The sequence below is a fragment of the Vanellus vanellus genome (genome assembly GCF_965231255.1).
Source record: "Vanellus vanellus genome assembly, chromosome: 1".
Taxonomy (NCBI): domain Eukaryota; kingdom Metazoa; phylum Chordata; class Aves; order Charadriiformes; family Charadriidae; genus Vanellus; species Vanellus vanellus.
In genome coordinates, this window is record NC_138905.1 from 4,558,406 (window position 1) to 4,578,925 (window position 20,520).

Sequence of the window (20,520 nt, forward strand, 5' to 3'; positions counted from 1 at the left end):
TGATGACTGACTCCAAAAACATCAAACGAGGAGACTAAAAAAGGACAAAAAAAGCAATTTGAATATAAGAAACAATATATACAATGTGTTTCACTCAAAGCCAAAAAAAAAGGAATCAGTAAGACTCACTAATATATTTCTACTGGATGACTTATAAACAAAATCATCCCAACTTTTCCTTCTGAAAAGACAAATTATTTTTATAAAGCTTTGCCTTTTAAAGTATAAAATGACTGGAAATGGAAAGTAAATGTTTTGTGGCAGTCAAAGAAAAGGTTTATTAGCTTTGCAATTCTCTGGAAAAAAAATAAATAAACTCAACAATTTCATTTCAGGTTAAGTCTTTTTCTTTTTGTCAAATATTTTCTGAAATTAAAAAATTGCTAGTATATTGACCCCAAGCCCCCTTATTTGCCCGGCTGTAGCCAAGGTGCTGGGTCGGTAACAAATTACAGTGCTAGCAGCTGCACTGAAATACTGACAAAAAGTCCAGTGCTCCTGACTCCGGCGGGAGAGATGATCCATAAACTCTAGCAGCGCATTCAATTTAGAGGTAAAACATTTTATATGCACTCATTGAATCTCTAAAATAAATGATGGTGCAGAAATAAAACTCTGAGCTATTTCAGTCTGTCTCTTTTCTATGAAGTAAAATCACAGATAATGGATTATCACTTGGCTCTCTTTTTTTTTAGGATCAGACAATAGCTTTTTTTTTTTTTAAATAAAAGCATATTGAAGTGGAATAAAAGACAATTGCAGCTTGACTGCAGAGGACACTTACACCTGCTTTTAGGCAATACAAATCCAATTGATTTGAGGAGACCAGCCTTTGTGTCAGCAGTGGTGTAACGGAGATGAGAATCGAGCCCTTGGTGCACAGTAAAAGATCAATGAATTATAGTGGAGGGGGAAAAATCAAATGCTTTAAAAGCTATTTGGAAAGTACCAATATCCATCATGAAAACACTAAAATCAGGAAATAGGATCTTGAAAGGCAAATAAATGGATTTCAGAGTGAAGTGGGACATGATGCATGGATGACTTGTAGGTTCTTCTCTGAGCTGAAAAATGTTTTCTTTGGCCCCAATTTGCCACCTAATTAGTCAAAGCCCCTCCTAGTAAGATCTATCATTGTGTGAAGTCACCAGGTTAAGGGAGCTTTCTCTTTTCTGCAGGGATTTAGTCTGACATATCTAAATTAATTGGGGGGGGAAGAGTAGTTTCTGTCTGAGAAAAAAATGGAAAGAAATAAGGGGAAGTGCAAAGGATCTTGCTATGAGCAAACTGGAGTCCAGTGTCTGTGACCAGCCAGTTTTATTGCATGGGCACATGGAGGCCAGGTTCAGTTTTTCTCCATCAAGTATCAGTAGATATCAACTGCAGAAGGAGAAGTTCGTAAGTTTTTGCAGGGAGCTTGGAGTCTGTCTCCATGCAAGCCCCAGCCTTCCTGAGTCAAGGGGACAGAGCAGGACCTTAACACAAGCTACAAGCTCTGCCTTGCCCTTGTAAGCTCAAGCACAGTCTGGCCCTGTACAACTCCATCATCTCTAGTTTTAGAACCTCCTTCACCAGGAGGCAACTTGTAGAGGCATATCCTCCAGAGATGGCTTCATGCAGTGACATGAGGTCATGGCACCATGCACAGCCAAAGCAGAGACACAGGTAGTCCAGAGCCCAGAGTTAGCAGGTTGTGTCCCAGTTGTCCTCCAGACAGCAACCTCTCCTCTGACTGATGGCATTTAGAGGGGGGAAAATCAGGATGTATGACCATGCTCATGTTTATGTCTCCAAGCATCTACATCCCTTTTACAAGCAGCTATTAGCAGTTTTTTAGATCTAGACAGACCTTCAAGCCTGTGCTCAGTTTTCAGGTTATGCCTCTGATGGCAAAGCCTTTGCAGAACATATAGTGCCTTATTCAACTCTGGGAGGATGCTCATGATGCAGGCTGTGTTTGCAGCCAGCTAAGAACCCGTCTGAGTAAGACAGAAGTCGAAGCTTATGGGTCCCATCGCTATTCAAGCATCAGAGCATATCCCAGAGGGAAGGTGAACTCCATTCTTTGCTTTACTGTAGACCCAGACACTCTTCTCTATCTAAAAGGTGGTTAATCAGTAAGGAGAGAGAATCACCTCCAGGTGGGCAATTTGTTATACCCTTCTCTATTTCCTCTCTTAGGTTGTGATGAACATCATCCTTTAGAAGTGCCTGTAGCTTCCTACCAGCTATCAAGGAGCCTGTACTGCCATGGAAGCCTGCTGTTACTTACCGAGGGAACATGTTTCCCATTCCTCGTGCTGTTTCTGTCCCTGAATTGCAGGACCTACCTCTTGGAGCTTCTTCTGCCATGGCCCAAACTGGATTTCCATTAAGCATTCTGTTTCTTGGTTAAGCCAAGCACCACTTGCTTCCCAGGCCCATTTGCACAAAAAATGAATTAGCCACAAAAACATGCAATGCCAGAAAGCAACTCAGATTCTGAGTCAAACCGCAATCCAGTTTATAGCCTGGAACTGCTCAAAAGGAGGTTATTACTCTTTGCACCCTCCACCACTGACCAACAGTCATGTCTTAAGACATGTTCTCTCTCCCACAACAGCTTGCTGATCTCCCTGGACCCCAAACCTACCTCAGGAGCGATATAGTCAGGAGTCCCACAGAAAGTACTTGTCTTTGCATCTCCAAACATGTTCTCCTTGCACATCCCAAAGTCAGCAATTTTGATGTGCCCCTCATTGTCTAAAAGGACATTGTCTAGCTTCAAGTCTCTGCAGAGGAAGAGAAGGAAACCCATCCTTTAAAGTGTTACAGAGCCATACAAGTTATTTTAGCAGGTCACGCTTATTAACTTGCTATCTGCCTCTATGTAGTGCTTACATGTGCCTACAAAGGAAGGCTGCGGGCTGAATGAGGAGCTGCTTTCTTGGACTTCAGTATCCCTCTTCTTCATTCCTCCTGTCCCAGCTGGAGAAGACTTTACCCAAGACATCTCTACAGCTACCTGAAAGGAGGCTGTAAAGAGGGAGGGTTGACCTCTTCTCGCTAGAAACAGGCAATTTAATGACAGAGGAAACGGCCTCAAGTTATGCCAGGGGAGGTTTAGATTGGATATTAGGAAAAAGTTCTTCACGGAAAGGAACAGCATTGGAACAGTCTGCCCAGGGAAGCAGTGGAGTTGCCATCCCTGGAGGTATTTAAAAGATGGGTAGAGGTGGTGCTTAGAGACATGGTTTAGTGGTGGTTTTGGCAGTGTTAAGTTGATGGTTGGACTTGATGTTCTTAAAGGATCCTTCCAAGCTAGAAAATTCTATGATTCTATTCTATGATCTTCTAAAAGCTCCCTCCTTCAAGGATGCAGAATAGGGAAGCTAAAAAGGGCTTTGTGCCAGCTGATGTTTCTGCCCTAACAGCTTGGAGAAGGTGAGCAAGAAGGGACCAGCTAATGCTCACTTTCTCCTCCTCTGGGAGTCTCAGTACTCTCGCTGAAGCTGCTGCCAAATGTCCCTCCCAGTGCAGGCTCTTCCAATGTTGGAAGAAATAAGGACCCTCAAGCCTGGCTTGCAGAAGGTCAGAATAATCCCAGACATCAGCAGAACACCCACCACCTTTCACTGCTGGGCTGCACTATCTGAGCCCCGGGGATTTACAAAGCCCTTCACACATAGCTGCCAAGCTGTTGTCCGAGGTTTCAAGCTCTGAGCTACTGTGGGAAGCAAAAAGCCCAGAGAGAGAAAAAAAGAAATGCACAGAGAAAGGAATAAAAGCAAGTGAACTGATGATTCATGGCCATTGACAGAGAACAAAGAGGTCCTCACGTGGGAACAACCACTGAAAGCAGAAAAATGCATGTAAAATAAAGAAAAAAGCAGAAACAAAGGAAAGCTGGCATGGATTCTATGTTAAATTTTTTATGTCTTACCTAAAAGTTTTGCTTTTCATTGAAATAATGACTCAGGGAGATGTTTGGATCAGTAATGTTGCACTTCACCTGGGATGTAGGTAGAATTTGGTTTACCTGGTCTCAGAGCACCCACGTTCCTGCACTGCCTATCCTGTGCTATCAGTCACTGCTGCTTCTCAGGGCTCCCAAAATTCCCAGACACAACATTTGCTTGTGCCCAGAGCTGAGGATACAATTGGTCTTTTTCAACCTGTGCTGATTCACAGCCTAAGCATATTTTCCACATCTCAGGCAGGAGTCCTAAATATGAGGCTGCTATATAGCTGCCCTACTAGTGAGAATCATAGAATCATAGAATGGTTTAGGTTGGAAGGGACCTTGAAGATCATCTAGTTCCAACCCCCCTGCCATGGGCAGGGACACCTCCCACCAGACCAGGTTGCTCAAAGCCTCATCCAGCCTGGCCTTAAACACTACCAGGGATGGGACATCCACTTCTCTGGGCAATATGTTCCAGTGTCTCACCACCTTCACAGTGAAAAAAATCTTCCTGCTATCTAATCTAAATCTCCCCTCTTTCAGTTTAAAACCGTTACCCCTCATCCTATCACTACACTCCCTGACAAAAGTCCGTCCCCATCTTTCCTGGAACCACTTTAGGAACTGGAAGGGGCTATAAGATCTCCCCGGAGCCTTTTCTTCTCCAGGCTGAGCAACCCCAACTCTCTCAGCCTGTCTTCATAGGAGAGGTGCTCCAGCCCTCGGATCATCTTTGTGACCCTCCTCTTGACCCACTCCAACAGGTCCACATCCTTCTTGTGCTGAGGACTCCAAAGCTGGATGCAGTACTCCAGGTGGGGTCTCAAAAGAGTGGAGTAGAGGGGCAGAATCATCTCCTTTGACCTGCTGGCCACACTTCTCTTGATGCAGCCCAGGATACGGTTGGCCTTCTGGGCTGCGATCGCACACTGCTGGCTCATGTTGAGCTTCTCGTCAATCAGCACCCCCAGGTCCTTCTCCTCAGGGCTGCTCTCCAGCCATTCCCTGCCGAGCCTGTATTTGTGCTTGGGATTGCCCCAAACCATGTGCAGGACCTTGCACTTGGAACTGTTTTATAATGTGTTTTTTTTTTTTTTTAGAAATGCCTTTGACTCCCTCAAAGAATTAAATTTCTAATGCATGATGTTCCTGAGATGATTGCCTACAATTGCAGGAAAGGTGGTTGTTCAGCCTCCCTCTGCGCAAAGCTCCTCGTCTTGCTTCGGCCAGGTCCCAGTCAGGGTGGGAGACCTCACAGTGTCTACACACTAAATTGTTGCTGTGGGGCAACTGTTTGCTGCTGCTAGAATATGGCCCAAGAAAAAGTGGGAGTCATCAATTAAAAAGAAATATAGAGACAACCGAGACATTCGCCTTCCAAGTGGCAGACACTCATGTTGTCACAATTTCTAGCTGGAATGACTTATTTTACTTACACCAGTGAGATCAATCTCTGGCTGCCAACACTGCTTTTATTCATCTGGTAGATCGAAGCAAAACAAAAAACCCATCACCTACAGTTCGCTTTCATTATTTTGATGAGTCTCAAACTCATTGGCTCCAGGAATTGGAGTTTCTGCCAAAAACGCCTCGGCTCATTCATTAAAATTTAAGCCAGCATTTCCAAACGCGGGCGCATGAGACAGAACAGCTGGATTCATTATTCTTACTACATTGCAAGTGAAGTAGTTTCAAAAATGATTCCTATTCACCTTCCTAAATGCTTAGTTAGCTCTGACTGAGATACTGAAGGCTGTGCGTTCTCAACTGACCTCGTTGTCGTTGTCTTCAATGAAAAAAGGAAAAAGGAGTAGGACTGGTTAAATCTTTTCTCTCAAAGCTTGATACCCAAAGCAATGAATGCTGCACCGACTCCTGGGAATGAGCTATTTCTTCCTAGCACCATGCTACCCAATGTCTAGCTATCCCGATTTGCCCGTGTTTCCCAAGGCTCCAAACTCTAAACATTTCTCTCATTCCATGAGGAAACGGGTCCCAAACCCTGACAGACCACCGGTGTAGCAATTTCAAATAAAAATGTGAATTATAAACAAAATGCCAGTGTTAACAGTCCTGCCACAAACTCACAATGTCCTGCAGATATTTTCAATCAACCTTTTTGAGAAGTCTGAGTAAAAATGACAGACATGGCTAAGCGATTTGGGCACTTCAGAAAATGTTTCCCTTCAGTCATCCAGAACAATAATTAGAGCCAGAAACTTGCTGAGACCCCAGAGATCATCTTAGCTTAATGTCATTGATATTGATCTCATGTTTATGCAATCACCATCATTGGTCGATAAAGACTATAAATGGCTCCCACATGAGTACTAATAATGAATAATAAGGCGAGTTTATATGAATCAAAGCTTGAGTTTTAATGGGAGAGTGGATTGTAAACAAGCCATTCACTTTCAGCATTCGTTCTAATGTTCACACTACATGATAAACATTGAAATAAGCTCATTTTTGTTTCAGCAAACATCATAGCTTAGTGAGCTTTCTCATTTGTTTGTGACAAGCTATTTGCTTCCTGCTTTTACAGAAGGCTGCAATATAGTAACTAATTTTTGCCATGAAAAGGAGCTGGACTACAGTTCCCCAGAAATTCAGTTCCTCCGTTTGGCCATGAGAAAGCAGAAAGTGGCCTGATTTCTGCAGCCCTTCTTGCTCCAAACTTGTCTCTGTCCTTTCATATAGGTCTGAAGCACACCACTTGTGCATTAGACCTGGGGAACTACAGGACAGTCAGTCTCATCTCTGTGCCCGGCAAGATCATGGAGCAGATCCTCCTGGAAACTCTGCTAAGGCACATGGAAAAAGAGGAGGTGATTGGTAGCAGCCAACATGGCTTCACCAAGAGCAAGTCATGCCTGACAAATTTGGTGGCCTTCTATGAGGGGGTTACAGCGGTAGTGGACAAGGGAAGAGCAACTGATGTGATCTACCTGGACTTGGGCAAAGCGTTTGACGCTGTCCTGCATGATATCCTGGTCTCTAAGTTGGAGAGACATGGATTCGACAGATGGACCTCTCAGTGGATAAGGAACTGGCTGGACGGTTGCACTCAAATTGTTCATAGAATCATAGAATGGTTTAGGTTGGAAGGGACCTTGAAGATCACCTAGTTCCATGGATGGGTCCCTGCCTACGGCAGGGGGGTTGGAACTAGATGACTTTCAAGGTCCCTTCCAACCTAAACCATTCTATGATTCTATGATTAGATCAAAGCATCCATGCATAACTTTGAATTTCCTAGGGAACTCAAGCAGAAACTGGAATGGGCAATTCTCCTTGGGATTTGAGAGGTTGGCGCACTGTGGACTAAGTTCATACCAGTAACTTTGGGAGAGGACTCTTCTGTCTGAGTGCAGCTGCCTGCAGCGTCCCACCTAGTCCCCATCAGCTCCCTGTGGAGCCCACCACTAGAAACAAGCACTTCTCACACACACTCTAACACAGGTTTGATGAACCTGAAAAAGCCCACTCCTCCCTACTTAGTACAAGAAGAGCTTGGGCAGCCAGCTCAGATTCATGATGGTGAGATGAATCCCATCTCCCCACAGAACTGTGTACAGTAGACCTGCTAATAACCCCCAAAATAAGGTATATCACTGTCTCCCTGCTGTTGTTACTTGAGCTGAGCTTGTCATCACTGTCCCAGGGTAACCAGCACAGAAGATATACCAAATTTCTCATGGCTAGCTTGACCTTATATACCTTCATACAGGAAAAGCTTAAACTGGGTGCCTATGCTGGGTGCTATATGAATGAGTCAGTATAAATGCATCAAAGGGCTTGTTTTAATATTAACTGAAATAGGACTGGATTCTCAAAAAGGGCTCAAAACTGCCTTTTCTACACCGCCTCTTCAAAATAAACCAGCCTGACTGTAAAAAGGAAATCTGCATAGAGATGCAATACCATTAAGTACATCCAAGCAACAGTCTCTCAGTTACCATTAGTGATTGCAGGGAAAGCAGAAAAGGTTTAGCATATTAGACACTGAAGAGCAAAATTACCTGTATATTATGCCCTTGGAATGGAGGAACTGGAGCCCGCATATGATTTCAGCAGCATAAAACCTGAGTGACAGAAGGCACTAGTTAGAACGGATGATTCCCAACAGGCGCTTTCAACTAGACCCAAAATGATGGAAACTTTGCCTCCACAGGAGCCAAAATTTCATTAAGTCCCCCGAAGGCTTGGAGTGTCTCCAGAAGGCTTGGGGCAACTGGGTTTTACAGGTAACTGACAGATGATGTAAGATTCCCAAAAGCATGCCACATGGCTAGCAGCCCAACTCCCACTGAAACCAACTTGTGAAATGGTCAGGATTTGGAGCCTACTCATCTTCAGGGATTTAGAAGCCACACTGCATGGCTAGCTGCATTTTTTTTTATACATAACTGACACTGAGGATACCTCCTTCAGTGCCCAAGGATGTCTCCAGATCAGCTGCGGAGCAAAAATACACCACCCAGCTCCTACCACTTTACCTCAAGATACAGTCCCTGTCACAAAGGCGGCAGGCTGGGTGGTATCCGAATTTTTCACAGAAAGAGCGGTCGGGCATTGGAATAGACTGCCCAGGGAGGTGGTTGAGTCCCCATCCCCGGATGTGTTTAAGAGACGTTTAGATGTGGTGTTGGGGGATATGGTGTAGGGGAGAACTTTGTAGAGTAGGGTAGATGGTTGGACTCGATGATCCCAAGGGTCTCTTCCAACCTAGACAATTCTATGATTCTGTGATTTAAAGTAAATCAATGATTTACAGCAATGCACCAGACTGCAAAGTGCAAATTACAGTTAATGCCTCAGACCTCAAAAGAGCACTTATAATTTGCCACTTTCAGTAGCTGCTGCACAAACAGTGCAGCGGTCCCGGCAACGGGACAAGCAGGTGGGCACCTGGGTTTGGGGACCACAGCCAGTCTCTTCAGCTTCTCAAACAGACCACTTCACTGCTCACGTTTCTGACTCGCTTTTGAGATGTCCCCCAAGATGTGAAGTAGCTAGCAGCTCGGTGGCCTGTCTCTGGAGTCTTTTCAAGTTTGAGATCTTTGTTCTCAAAACAGTTCTGCCTAAAGGACAACACCACATCCTGCTGCAAGGAGGCAGCGCGAGGCTGAACCACCATTGCACAATGGAAGTGCTCTCCCAGAGAGGAATGTAACGGCAGGGTGGTACACCCCTCCAGTGTTGTACAGCGCTGCTCCTTCAGTCTTTAATGCATTGGCCCTTAAATCTGAATGTTCAAATGCTTTTGAAAAAAAATCATCAAATTAAACACTGATTTAAATGAGGCTTCGGGTTTGTTTTTTTTTTTTAATTATTAAATAAAAATTAATTCCTATAGTGGTTTCAATATTGACTTTTAAAATACCTTTTGCTCACAGAAGGATTAAAAGCACCTTTCATTTATTTTAATTCTTCTATTTACTTTAATCAAAGCTAAATAAATTTTTAATTCTCTGTTGGTGTATTAATTTTTTGTTTAAATTTACCTTTTTCACTTTTGATAGGTTTTATCTCTTTTCCCCCCCCCTTGAACCTTAAAGGGGAAAAGGGAAAATCCCATTACTTCTAACAAACAACAGCTTCACCTCTGATCACTTGATCAGGAACCTCAGCTTAAGCAGGTCCTGCAGCTTGGCTACAGGCCACCTGGTGTTGTTAAGAACAAGATATTTGGTTCCACAGATGGCTGAAAATGCATCTGTGGGATTTCTTTGATGGCAGTAAATCTGGGGTGGAGGTTGGGTCCATGATGTCATTATTGGGGCCTCCAATTATGGGCTGAGCGTTGTACTCCATGAGTGCAACAAAAAGCATCCCCAAGGCTGCCGTAATTCACACCAGACACCTGTAGGTTGCTTTAAAATGACCCTCATCCATGGGCCATGTAAATAAGGTCTTAGGCATGCTTGGAGCTGTTGGACCTCAGGTGGATCGAATGGTCCTTCTGGAGTCCCTCTCTGTTTGAGGGTCTACAGTCCTGGGAAGAGGACTGATCCCACAAGCAGGGCAGCCTAAGGGAGAGCTTCTATCCAGCTCAGCTCTTGTCTCTGAACAAATGTTTGTGGGACTATGCTGAGGTTAGAGCGAAATACAGGCGCCAGGTCACAGGCTAGAAGGAGGTCCCCGGTTTGCAGGCTAAAGGAAAAGCCTGCAGGTAGATGCAATGCTGATGACGGTATAGCAGCATCTGTAACGCTTCCAGACAGAAATAGCTTCCCTGGTTGACCAAGAACGCAAAGCAAGGTCACGTCCTCCTGAAATCAACTGTGCGGATAGGCTCGAAAAAGGCTTCTGTTGGAGGGGAAAGATGTCAGGGAGAGGAAGTGACTTCCTCCAAGTCCATCATTGAGCCGGGGTGATGACCTGCCTGTTCTGTTCTGTTTGGAGAGAGCTGGGACAGAGCTTCCAGCACAAGCATTATCCCTACTTTGCAGTTGGGTAAGCACCAGAGAGGTCAAATGTTTTGCCCAAGGTTTCCACTACGGGACAGTAGCAGATCTGGGAATAAAATCAGGATCCCTGGTGTCTGCAGCTGCTGCCTTTGCTTCTACCATGTGTGCAACCTGCAAGCCAAAAGGTAATAATAGCATCTTACGTTGCTCTGGGAAGGTCGAACTTATGACAACTCTGGATATGGAACATGAGGTCTCCTCCATTGAGGTATTCCATCACAAAAAAGAGGTTTTCCTAGAGAATGAGACAAGATGACAATAAGGGGTGGGGAAGGGCAAGATAAAAATAATAAAAAAAAAAAAAGAAACCACACAGAAAGCAGTCAAAAAGAGGAAGGAAAAGATTAAAAATATTACAGGGAGGGTTTTGGAGAGAAAGCAGTTTCTTTCTCAGATTCCTCATTTCTCCTCTTTGTTCTCTAAGCTCGTACTCGCCCTCTCTGCTCTGGATTGTATAAACAGCGTTAGCAAACATCGCAAATCTACTTAATAACCAGCTGGTGCCATGGATCTTTACCAGCAGACCTCAAGGCTCACTAGAAGGGGAGGAGTAACTCTACAGTGCCTGTGTAACAGAAGGACAGATGGACAAGCTTTCTGGGGGACTAGTGGAAGAGGCAGAAGTAAATCCCAGGTCTCCTCTGGTTCCCAGCCCAGTGCGTTATCCATCCAGTGGGGTCGTCTCAAGCTGGTGTTACCTGCATTCCTCCACATCTTTTGTGGAGGCACGTGGGTCTGACTTTTTCAAGTTGTCAGAGACACTGGCCAGATGCAGCAATCTCTTTTAAGCACACGCTTGATTTTAAGCCTGAAAGCTGCTCTATTCAACAAGGCAAGATATAACTCGCTAGTGGGAAGATCCATGAATTAACCATACTTCTGGATGCCCATTGAGTGCTTGCGTGTCAGATCAGCTTGGAAAAAAGATGCAGCCCTTGTCCCCAGTTGCACGCAACTGTTAGTCGTTCTACCAGGGCAGTGGAAAACACTCCTCCTGGTACATAGGAAGGATGGGGGAAATTTCTGTATTGAATAAAGAGTGGAACCGATCACCAAGGTTTCCTTTCCAACCCTTGACGTACGCCACATTGATCCCCCTGCTGCTTCACGAGCCATAACTTCACCATCAGTTCCCCACAGAAGCCTGAAGCTGATTCAGACCAATCCCTTCCACATTGAATTGCACCTACAAAGCAGGAGGAGTGTCTTTTTCTGGAAGAAGTGTATCTGTGCAACAAGTTATGCTCCTGGTTTAAACTTCTGTTTCAGGAATCTCGGCTTTTGTGCATAAATGCATGGATAAAATAAAATGGATGCAGTATTTTTTTTTTTTCTCAAAAGCCCCTCTGTTCTGTACTCATCGGAAGTTAGTCATCTCTATGGCACATTAACATTTATTAATATCTTCTATTTGTTGTGTATTGCTGATTTTTTTTTTGGGGGGGGGGAAATAGAGTTCTTTTTACTTATATTTTTAACAGTTAAAGGAAGATTTTTATCCATAATATCTAACGTAAGCATCTCTGGCAGCAAGCCAAGAGCTGGCTATTTAAAACAAGTGTTTGTTCCTTTCAGATAACAGCTGTCTGCTCTAATTTGTGCAATTTCCTTAGCCAGATCCTTTTAATTACAGTACTCTTATTTTAATAGATGTCTGGCTGGAAACCCCACCTGTCATCCGACAAGCCAGATCTGGCCTCCCAGGGAACGAATACAAATTTTGCCAATAAACCAAACAGGTGCGGGTTTTGAGTTTGAAGGTCTTGTGTCTGTAGAGGTCTGTGCACGTAAGTTAGTTTAAGCAAGTAAGAAGGCCAACTGGAGATGGGCAATTTAGTACAGAAATGCATAAATCTTGGAAGCAATATGAGCTCAGGAGCCCATCCAGGAAAACACTTGAACAGATGCTCTTTGTGAAGGATCACAGGGACGTGATGAGGTTTAGCCAACAACAGACCAGCAGCCACATGTATCACCCTGGGACAGAAGAAACCTTGTGGGTCTTCAAATGGTCCAGATTCAGCTTCAGTGGATTGGGAAGGAGAAAAAAACCTGTGTTTCCATGGAAAGTCCACTGAGTTTGGCTACACCTTATCACACATCTTTAAGCATAACTTGAAGTCCATGCTTATTCAGCAGAACAAGCAGTCGTGCTCTGCTCACTCATGGATTTGAGCAACTATCTGATGCACCTATCTAATTGAACTGGGGGCTCTAACTTGAAACTGGGGACTTTGGCAGCATCCTTCTGCCATCTGAGGAAAGAAAAGGTGGACCGTCTCTCAGATTAATTGACATCCAAAGATTGGTGTATGAACTCCATTGCTCAACTGCCTAAAGCTATGAAGCTGAAGACTACAAGCTTGATATAGACATGATTAACACTGAAGTTCATGGTCCACCAGCTTCTGTGGAGTGGTGCATAAACACCACTGAAAAGAAAGATGGCATCACTCTGACTTTTCTGCTCTAAGACTTTGAATTTCCCTTTGCTTCTTATAAAGGTCAGTTGTCTGGAATGGCCCATAGAGAAAAATTGCTTGGCATCAGCCCTAAGTACCTCATTATGAGTAGCAAGATACAATCAAACAGTGCAAGCTGTAACAGTTTATTGGAGACAGCTTCCTACGCCTGAGATCTACAGAGCCGTAGAACACGTTAAAAATGAGAAGCAGCAAAACCCATGCTTGAAACCACCAAAAATTCATCAGTGTGCTAGAGGTTAAAGGGTTAGAATGGCATGGAGGATGTGTCTGCAGACAGGCTCTGACCTACACTTCCTCTTGTCCTGGGAAAGTTACCTGATGGCTCCCATCTGCTACTACCAGGCTCTGAAGTCTGTCAGCACCTGGAGCAGGCGAGAATGAGTTATGTGGGTATTTCTCAAGATGTGGCAGCTGGGATGGCATGCCTTTATCATGCCCTTATCCCCTGTGATGGTCCTAGCTCAGGGATGCCAAACGAAGAAACAGGAATGCTGTTCCTCAGTGCTGAGACCTACACATCTCTGAAGGAGGCTTGGGAAGAGCCCCTCACTTTCACCTTGAGAGCATCCTCGGGTAGCAAATGCTCAAGTCCAACTTCTGGTCATGGTTCCAGATTCACACAACAGAACAGAATCACACAGAATCACAGAATGGTAGGGGTTGGAGGGGACCTTCGGAAACCATCTTCTCCAACCCGCTTGCTAAAGCAAGTTCACCTAGAGCAGGTTGGACAGGAATGCATTGAGGTGGGTTACGAATATCTCCAGAGAAGGAGATTCCACAGCCTCTCTGGGCAGCTTGTTCCAGTGCTCTGGTCTTATGGTAGAGTTTGGGGGTCATTTTTACAACCACAGAGCTCAAAGAGGACCGTAAAGGCATTTCTTGCACTCGGCAATGGACGCTGCCCCATGATAGTTGGCACTACTTGTCTTGAGGACATTCATATGTCATATTCATAGGACGAGGGGGAATGGCTTTAAACTGGAAGAGGACAGGTTCAGATTGAACATTAGGAAGAAGGTTTTCACTCTGAGGGTGGTAAGGCACTGGAACAGGTTGTCCAGAGAGGTTGTTGAGGCCCCATCCCTGGAGGTGTTCAAGGCCAGGCTGGACGTGGCCTTGGGCAACATGGTCTAGTGGGACGTGTCTCTGCCTATGGCAGGGGGGTTGGAACTCGATGGTCGTCAAGGTCCTTTCCAACCTAAACCATTCTATGATTCTATGATTCTATGTCAGCCGTTCCCTAGTTCTAGATCATCTTTCAGGGGCCTTCTCCATTGTAACAGAGGGAACATGACAAACCCCTCTGCAGGAGGACAAAACGATGCTCCTACAGCAGGCAGAACTGTGCAACTTGATGTTGTACAACACACAGACACATACTGGTGTGCATCCTGCACACAAAACAACATGGTTCCCTAGTCGGCACAATCCTGCCAGGTGGTGAAAGACTTGATTACTGCAAGAACTCAATTTCTTGTCCCTCAGTGCCTGTGCTGAGCTGAGCTCCTCTCTGCAGAGCCACCCGCTCTCTTTGCCTCTCCAGGACGCGGCAGGGATGGAGTTAAACCAACCTGCTTCTGTTCCGCATGCAACTGCTGTGAGAATGAATAGTCACTATCAGAGACGCTTTCAACTTTATAAACAATGAGTATAAAGCAGGCAGCATTTAAATTGATCTTTTGAAGGTACATCCTATAACAGGCTTTTAAATTCCTCAAACCAGCTGGAAGCCCTCCAGAGCATTTTTCTGCAGAGATTTTCAGATTTTGTTTTCTTTGCATTTGAAAGCACTCGTGTACATACAAATACACAATTTAACACCATTTACAGAAGAGCAAAAATCTTCTTCCCAGGGCTTCCAGGAGGGTGAGTATCGGAATAATTAATGCTGCAGGACTGTGTGGCTTTGCCCTTATTTAGAGCAGTTACCTGAGCAAATGGCTGCACGTGGAGAAGGCTCCTCAACACGTGTTACATGACCTAACCCCACTGCGTGCCCATTGAACCAGGTTGGCCCTTGCCAAGAGAAAAGTTTGACACCGTGCAATTCCTGCAGCTGATTCTTGTCTCACGTTTTCATGCAGCTGAGCCCAGCCTGGTCTGGGTGCTCATCCAAGCTCATCATCTATTTTAGGTTCATGGGACAGATGGGAGCCAAAGGTCTCGGCCCTTCTCCACCGCATCACCCACTGAGTGTTGCGGTCCCATCACAACATCCCATCCAGTGGGAAAGCAAGAGGTGCGCACACCCCTCACTGTGTCTACTCCCATGAAGAACAGTTAACGCAGGGTCACTCCTTTCAGTAGGTGGCCATAGGAGGTATTAAGATGGCCTATTTGCACCATAGCAAAACCAATTTGTTACAGATTAAAGCAACCTCAGGTTTAATTTTGTTCTCGGGTCTATCTTCTGGAGATGGCAGCATTTCTTACAGCTGTCAAATAGTTCAGCCTGATCTCATGATTTATTTTTTGTTCTAATCTTGGCCCTGTCAGCATTTTTTGACTGCACGTTAAACTGCTCATTTGGGATGCTGCGCTGTGTGTGCCCATCTACTTGGTACAAAGCATATGAATATATTATACACATATATAAAAATACATATGTATACATAAAGGTGCAGACATGGCTGGCAATAGCTCCTCGTTCACAGGGGTAAATTGAGTTACTGACAGCCCAGTCGTGCAAAAGAAAGTGGCTTTTCCTACCAGTATTGGGTGAGATCTCAGAAAGAGACTCATTTTCTCAAGGCTGGATAAAAACTTCTGTGAAAATCTGGAGATAAAACAAATCACCAGACCAAAAACTAAACAAAAAGTAGACAAATTTATGAAACTTAAACATTTCATCAGCTGAAAAATAGGGGGAAGAAAGCAACGTTTTTGTTTGAAAAAATCAACTTTTTTCAGGACAAAGAACTGAGCAGATACATTGCAGACTTTTAGAAATCCCAGGCAAAGCTGTATGTATTTTGAGCCGATTTTCCTCAGAGCTGGATAACAGGGAGACAATTAGAATATGTGTATTTAATATGTCGATCATCTACCACTTAAAAACCCCATGCTTGTGAGCTGGGCCCATCTTTTCCTTGCCAATACACTCCACCTGTTCACACCACATGGGCTGACACCACCGAGAAGTGTCTTGTAAAGACTTCATATTTTTGATGTTATAATTACAGCTGTTCACACCTACTCTGGCAAAACCTTGATGCAATCCCAAAGCTCTGCTGAGACGCTGCTATTTCTACCGAACCATGTTGAAATTTGGGCCAGGATTGAACGAGACCCTGCCAGTTTTCCAGCCTGCTGGTTGCAAGAGGCAAAATCCTCAAAGCCTCCATAAACTTCTCCATTCTTCCCTAGCTTTCCCATCAGCTGGTTCAAATTTGGCCAGGTATCTTTGAATCAGGTGTTTCCAAGATGACTGGAAAAAAAAAAGCCAAGTAACACCTGCACTTCCAAAAAATATTTCCATCCGCATTGGCTGAAAGACGTGAACGTGGTTGTTGGTTTGTTTTTTTTTTTATTTTTATTTTGATGTGGCAGTCAGTGCAATTATCTAGGAATTTGTTACTTCCAGTCTGGATTGTTGCTAGCTACAGCATACTCATGAAAAACACTTCGGAAGCTAAGAATTTTTAAATTAGGATCACACTCCTTATCTACAATCCTTTTCTCTTTCCTGCCAGCCTAAGAGATTTTAAAGTCAGTATTAAGCACATTAAAACAACAGAGCATGTGAAAATGGCTCACCACCAGGACCTTGAAAAGATATAATACATTAGTAAGGAAGAAAAGAAATGTTTCTGTAACATTTGCTTTTAAATTGCAATAAAGATTACTTCTCTTTTGCGTTGAGTTAATCTTCTGTGTTGCTATTCCGTGCTGCAAGCCAAAATGCCTCAAGACTTAATTTGCATTTAGGTAAAGGGTGTGAATAAAAACTTGGTCACTGAAGTAAAGAAACAGTCAGAAACAAAAGTGACTTTCAAAAAAGGAAAGCCTATTTTTATCACAGAAGATCAGTGACATGCAAAAAAAAAAAGAATAAAACATAAGCACTGGAATGCTATTCACTGTTTTGGCATTACTAATTTTGGGATTTCACAGAATAATAAACATGTTTTTCCTCCTTTTTAGCATAATGGTGACCCTTTAAATCTAGTAAACAGAATAGCTCTCCGAGCTCTCCGAGGTATTCACACCATATAATTATCTCTGCTGAATATCTGGATACAAAAATTACTGCAGTAAAATAAAACAGTGAAGTTCAAAACCAGTTTGGGAAAAAAAATCCACCCGTCCATTCAGATTTATTCTCATGTAGCAAAACATGACAAGTATTCTGAGTTTTGAAAGCACTGATGATTCAGCCTCCGCAGGAATAAAAAGGAGCTTTAGGTGCCCGGTGCCTACAAAAACCTGTCTGAAGGGCTGTCAAGCTTTATATATCTCAGCATTCGCTGATTACCTGGGTTGAGGCCAGGAAGAAACTCATCCCAGAGCTCAGAGAACTGCAACCAGATTATATGACTTTTTTTTCCCTCTTGAGACATGGGGACTACTGAGCTTCTTGTTTCAGTGTCGGAATACTCCAGTTTTTACTGTCCTTGTGCAGAGCCATTCAGCACCCGAAGCAGCTCACAAACCTCGCAAGCCAAAGCGTTAGAGATTCAGAAAGGCATTGACAGATTCATTTCTGTTTGACACTACTTATCTATCCAATGATGCCTTAGAAAAAAAGCCCACCAAATTTTCAATTGAAAATTCAAGTTTTCAATAATAAACTCCAGAGAGGGACTACAAAGCAGTGCCCTGGCTTCTAAAATGGTTGCTCTAAAAGATATTACAGCTGAACCATGCTGTCCTTTGAGCCGTGAAAGACTGTCCATGGCTTGTCACGGCTCTCCTGCTCTGAATGACTTTCACGTGTTGAGTGATTGCTGCTTGGCTTGCAAAGGTCGGAGAAGAAAACCGTAAGCGAGAAATCAATCACAGCCCGGAGCGGCTTTGGCCTGGGCAGCCACGTTCCAGCTTCTGTGTCTGTGCACTTGAGGGCAAAATGGAGAGATCAAATAACTTTAAAGTCACAATGTTGACTTGGGATGAGATGGACGGAGAGGCTTTCTATATGTCAAGAGGGCAATATTCCGACGCTGCCCATAAGACAGTGCAGGAAAAGACCACTTGGTTTTTTGAGCCTGGCACCCATGGCTTTTTCAGGCACGCATTGGTTTTCCACCCTGCAGGTTTTCCTTGCCTCAGCCACAGCTGGAAGCACAGTCCCACCCTAAACGGTCAGTAAATCCCACCTGGCTCCTGGCATGACTCCATTTGGTCTGTCATCTTCTTGTTGTGATCTCAGGAGGGAAGCGGACACTCGCATGGCAGGCACTGCCCGAAACCAGAAGCTGCAGGCTGCCACCGCTGTATCCATCCCGAACCTGACCTCCAGCTTCCAGACCAGGGCTGGACCAGGGCTGGACCACAGACGAGATAGTTCTGCTGCTGCACGCGAGTCGGCCGCTGGCATCAGTCAACATCCCCTTGGGCACCTGAAGTTACAGGCAGCACAAGCAGCTCTCCCTGGAGTACAAGCTCCCTTGCAGAGCTGTGACTGTTGTATTTTGTCTTTTTTAATTAAATCTTGACTGTCTTTGCTTTTGGAGTTGGGTCACTCATATTTTTCTCTGAGATCTAGCCCCCCAAAAAAAGAAATTAATGCCTTCGGTCTCCAGGCAAAGCTCCATTCCCAGGACGTGCTCTCCTCACCGGCAGTCCCGAAGGGGTTAAACATGAATGCCCGGGCTCGGTGTCACATCGCCTATGGCAGTTCCCAGACGTGTTATAAATTTAGTCTGTCTTTAAACAGGTGCCACATCCCACGGGTGGCTGGTATACACCTCAGAGGTTATATTTGTTTCTCCTGACCCTGCAGAAGCAGCAAGCCTCTTGCTGAGCAGGTCCTAACCTCACACCAAGCAGTATTTTGTATCATTGAATCCTCATTGAATAATTGAGGGGACTGGGAGCATCCTAACGAACCCCTGAACAAGCAGCCTCAAGAGAGTGACATTCCTCTGAATTTGAGCTTTGGGGTAGCAAACATCTCTCAGGAGTGGTTTGGGTAGCTTGGACAGACAAGACAATCTCTCAAATTTCCTTCCATCATTTTTTTCTATGCCTTGTGTGTGCTTTAGTGTTAAGACGATTGGTTGCGGCTGCGGAAAAGGCTCTGGAAAGCTGATCAGTTGGTGGTTTGTTGCCATGTAGGGCCACGAACATATGTATTTTACTTAAATGTCACTTCAATTTTGGTTTGGAGTCCTAAGCGAGATTTCAGGTGAAGATGCTTTGTGCTGCCCCGCTGAACTGCAGCCTCCACCATCAGTGGTCCTGTATGAATTAGCAAGAGTCTGATGCAATTTAACAGTAATTGGGGGGAAAGAAGATTCCTAAAGTGAATGACAGTATGTTTATTCTTCATAACCAGAATTTCTTGAGTTAGCTCTGATCCAGGCTAGTCGCTGCAGCATACCGCTTCATGGTCCAAGAGGTTCAGAAAACATCAGTGTGGGCACATCTGCACCCTGGCTGTGGATGTGGCCTTTACACATCCTCAGCCCAGGGTACCAGGATGCAGATTTTAACACTGGGTGTCTGCATAGCCACCTCCATCAGGTGGGATGCCATAATCCTCAAATGCACCCTCCAGGTTAATGTGGGGAAGGTAGATGAAATTTCTGGAGCCATTTCCCAAGCGGTTAACCTGAACATCCCTTCTCTTAGCACCACCTCATGTCCAACCTATACCCTAACACCTAGAAGACTTAAGCACTTCACCAAGTATCTGTATCTCAGCAAGGCATCTTCACCTCATGGAGGAAGGTGACAGATCCTTGTCTTACCTTGGTCTGGAACGTACAGAAGACATGAGTCAAGAATGGGTGCTCCCAAGCTAAGGAGAGGACTCTCTTCTCCACCATTGTACATTCAACATCATCATCCATCAGCACCACATCCTTCTTCAGGGCTTTCACGGCGAAATACTGGTCTGTGCTCTTCAGCTCTGCAAGGAACACCTAGGGTGGAAACAGCTGCTCAGAAAGAGCAATGATCTTCTCTCAGAGCTGGCAACATGGCCACGCGAGGATGAGAGCTGAGCTCTGGGGAATTTACTAGGGTAGACCTTAAAAAAGCTGGTGTTTAAGGCCAAATTTTGCCATTAAGATTTTGTAGACTTTGAGTTTGTTCCCCACACCCAGAATAGTTTTATGAAGCTGAACCCCAGGGAAGGGCGAGAAGGGAAATGGCGATTACAAGAGCAAGGGCTACATGCCCGTATGGACGGGACATGTTAAGAGACCCAAACACTTCTGACAACAGAAACCATCTTTATGCAAATGCTTACGAGATACATTTCCTGTTTTATGACTTTAAATAACAAAACACAGAATATTGCTTTGTCAACATGAGAAATGCAAATGCCCTGCACCAGATCCTCAGCAGGTGTAAACCGATGTCTACCCGTCGCTAGATTGATCTATATCAGATGTGACTTTCTCGCCTTCCTCCCAGTTAGCGGGAGGCCTGAGCAGACAGGCTGGGTCTC

At 44.5% G+C, this 20,520-nt stretch overlaps 1 protein-coding gene across 1 annotated transcript in view; it reads right to left on the reverse strand.

Moving 5' to 3' along the window:
• The window catches only part of PRKCQ (protein kinase C theta), a gene marked incomplete at its 5' end in the record, with an annotated part of 47,172 nt that overhangs the window by 8,410 nt on the left and 18,242 nt on the right, over positions 1-20,520 (reverse strand). The window contains 4 exons of the mRNA XM_082495550.1: positions 2,633-2,771; positions 7,966-8,028; positions 10,560-10,651; positions 19,817-19,990. Of these exons, the coding sequence (XP_082351676.1) occupies positions 2,633-2,771; positions 7,966-8,028; positions 10,560-10,651; positions 19,817-19,990 (468 nt within the window). The remainder of the gene's footprint in view (positions 1-2,632; positions 2,772-7,965; positions 8,029-10,559; positions 10,652-19,816; positions 19,991-20,520) is intronic.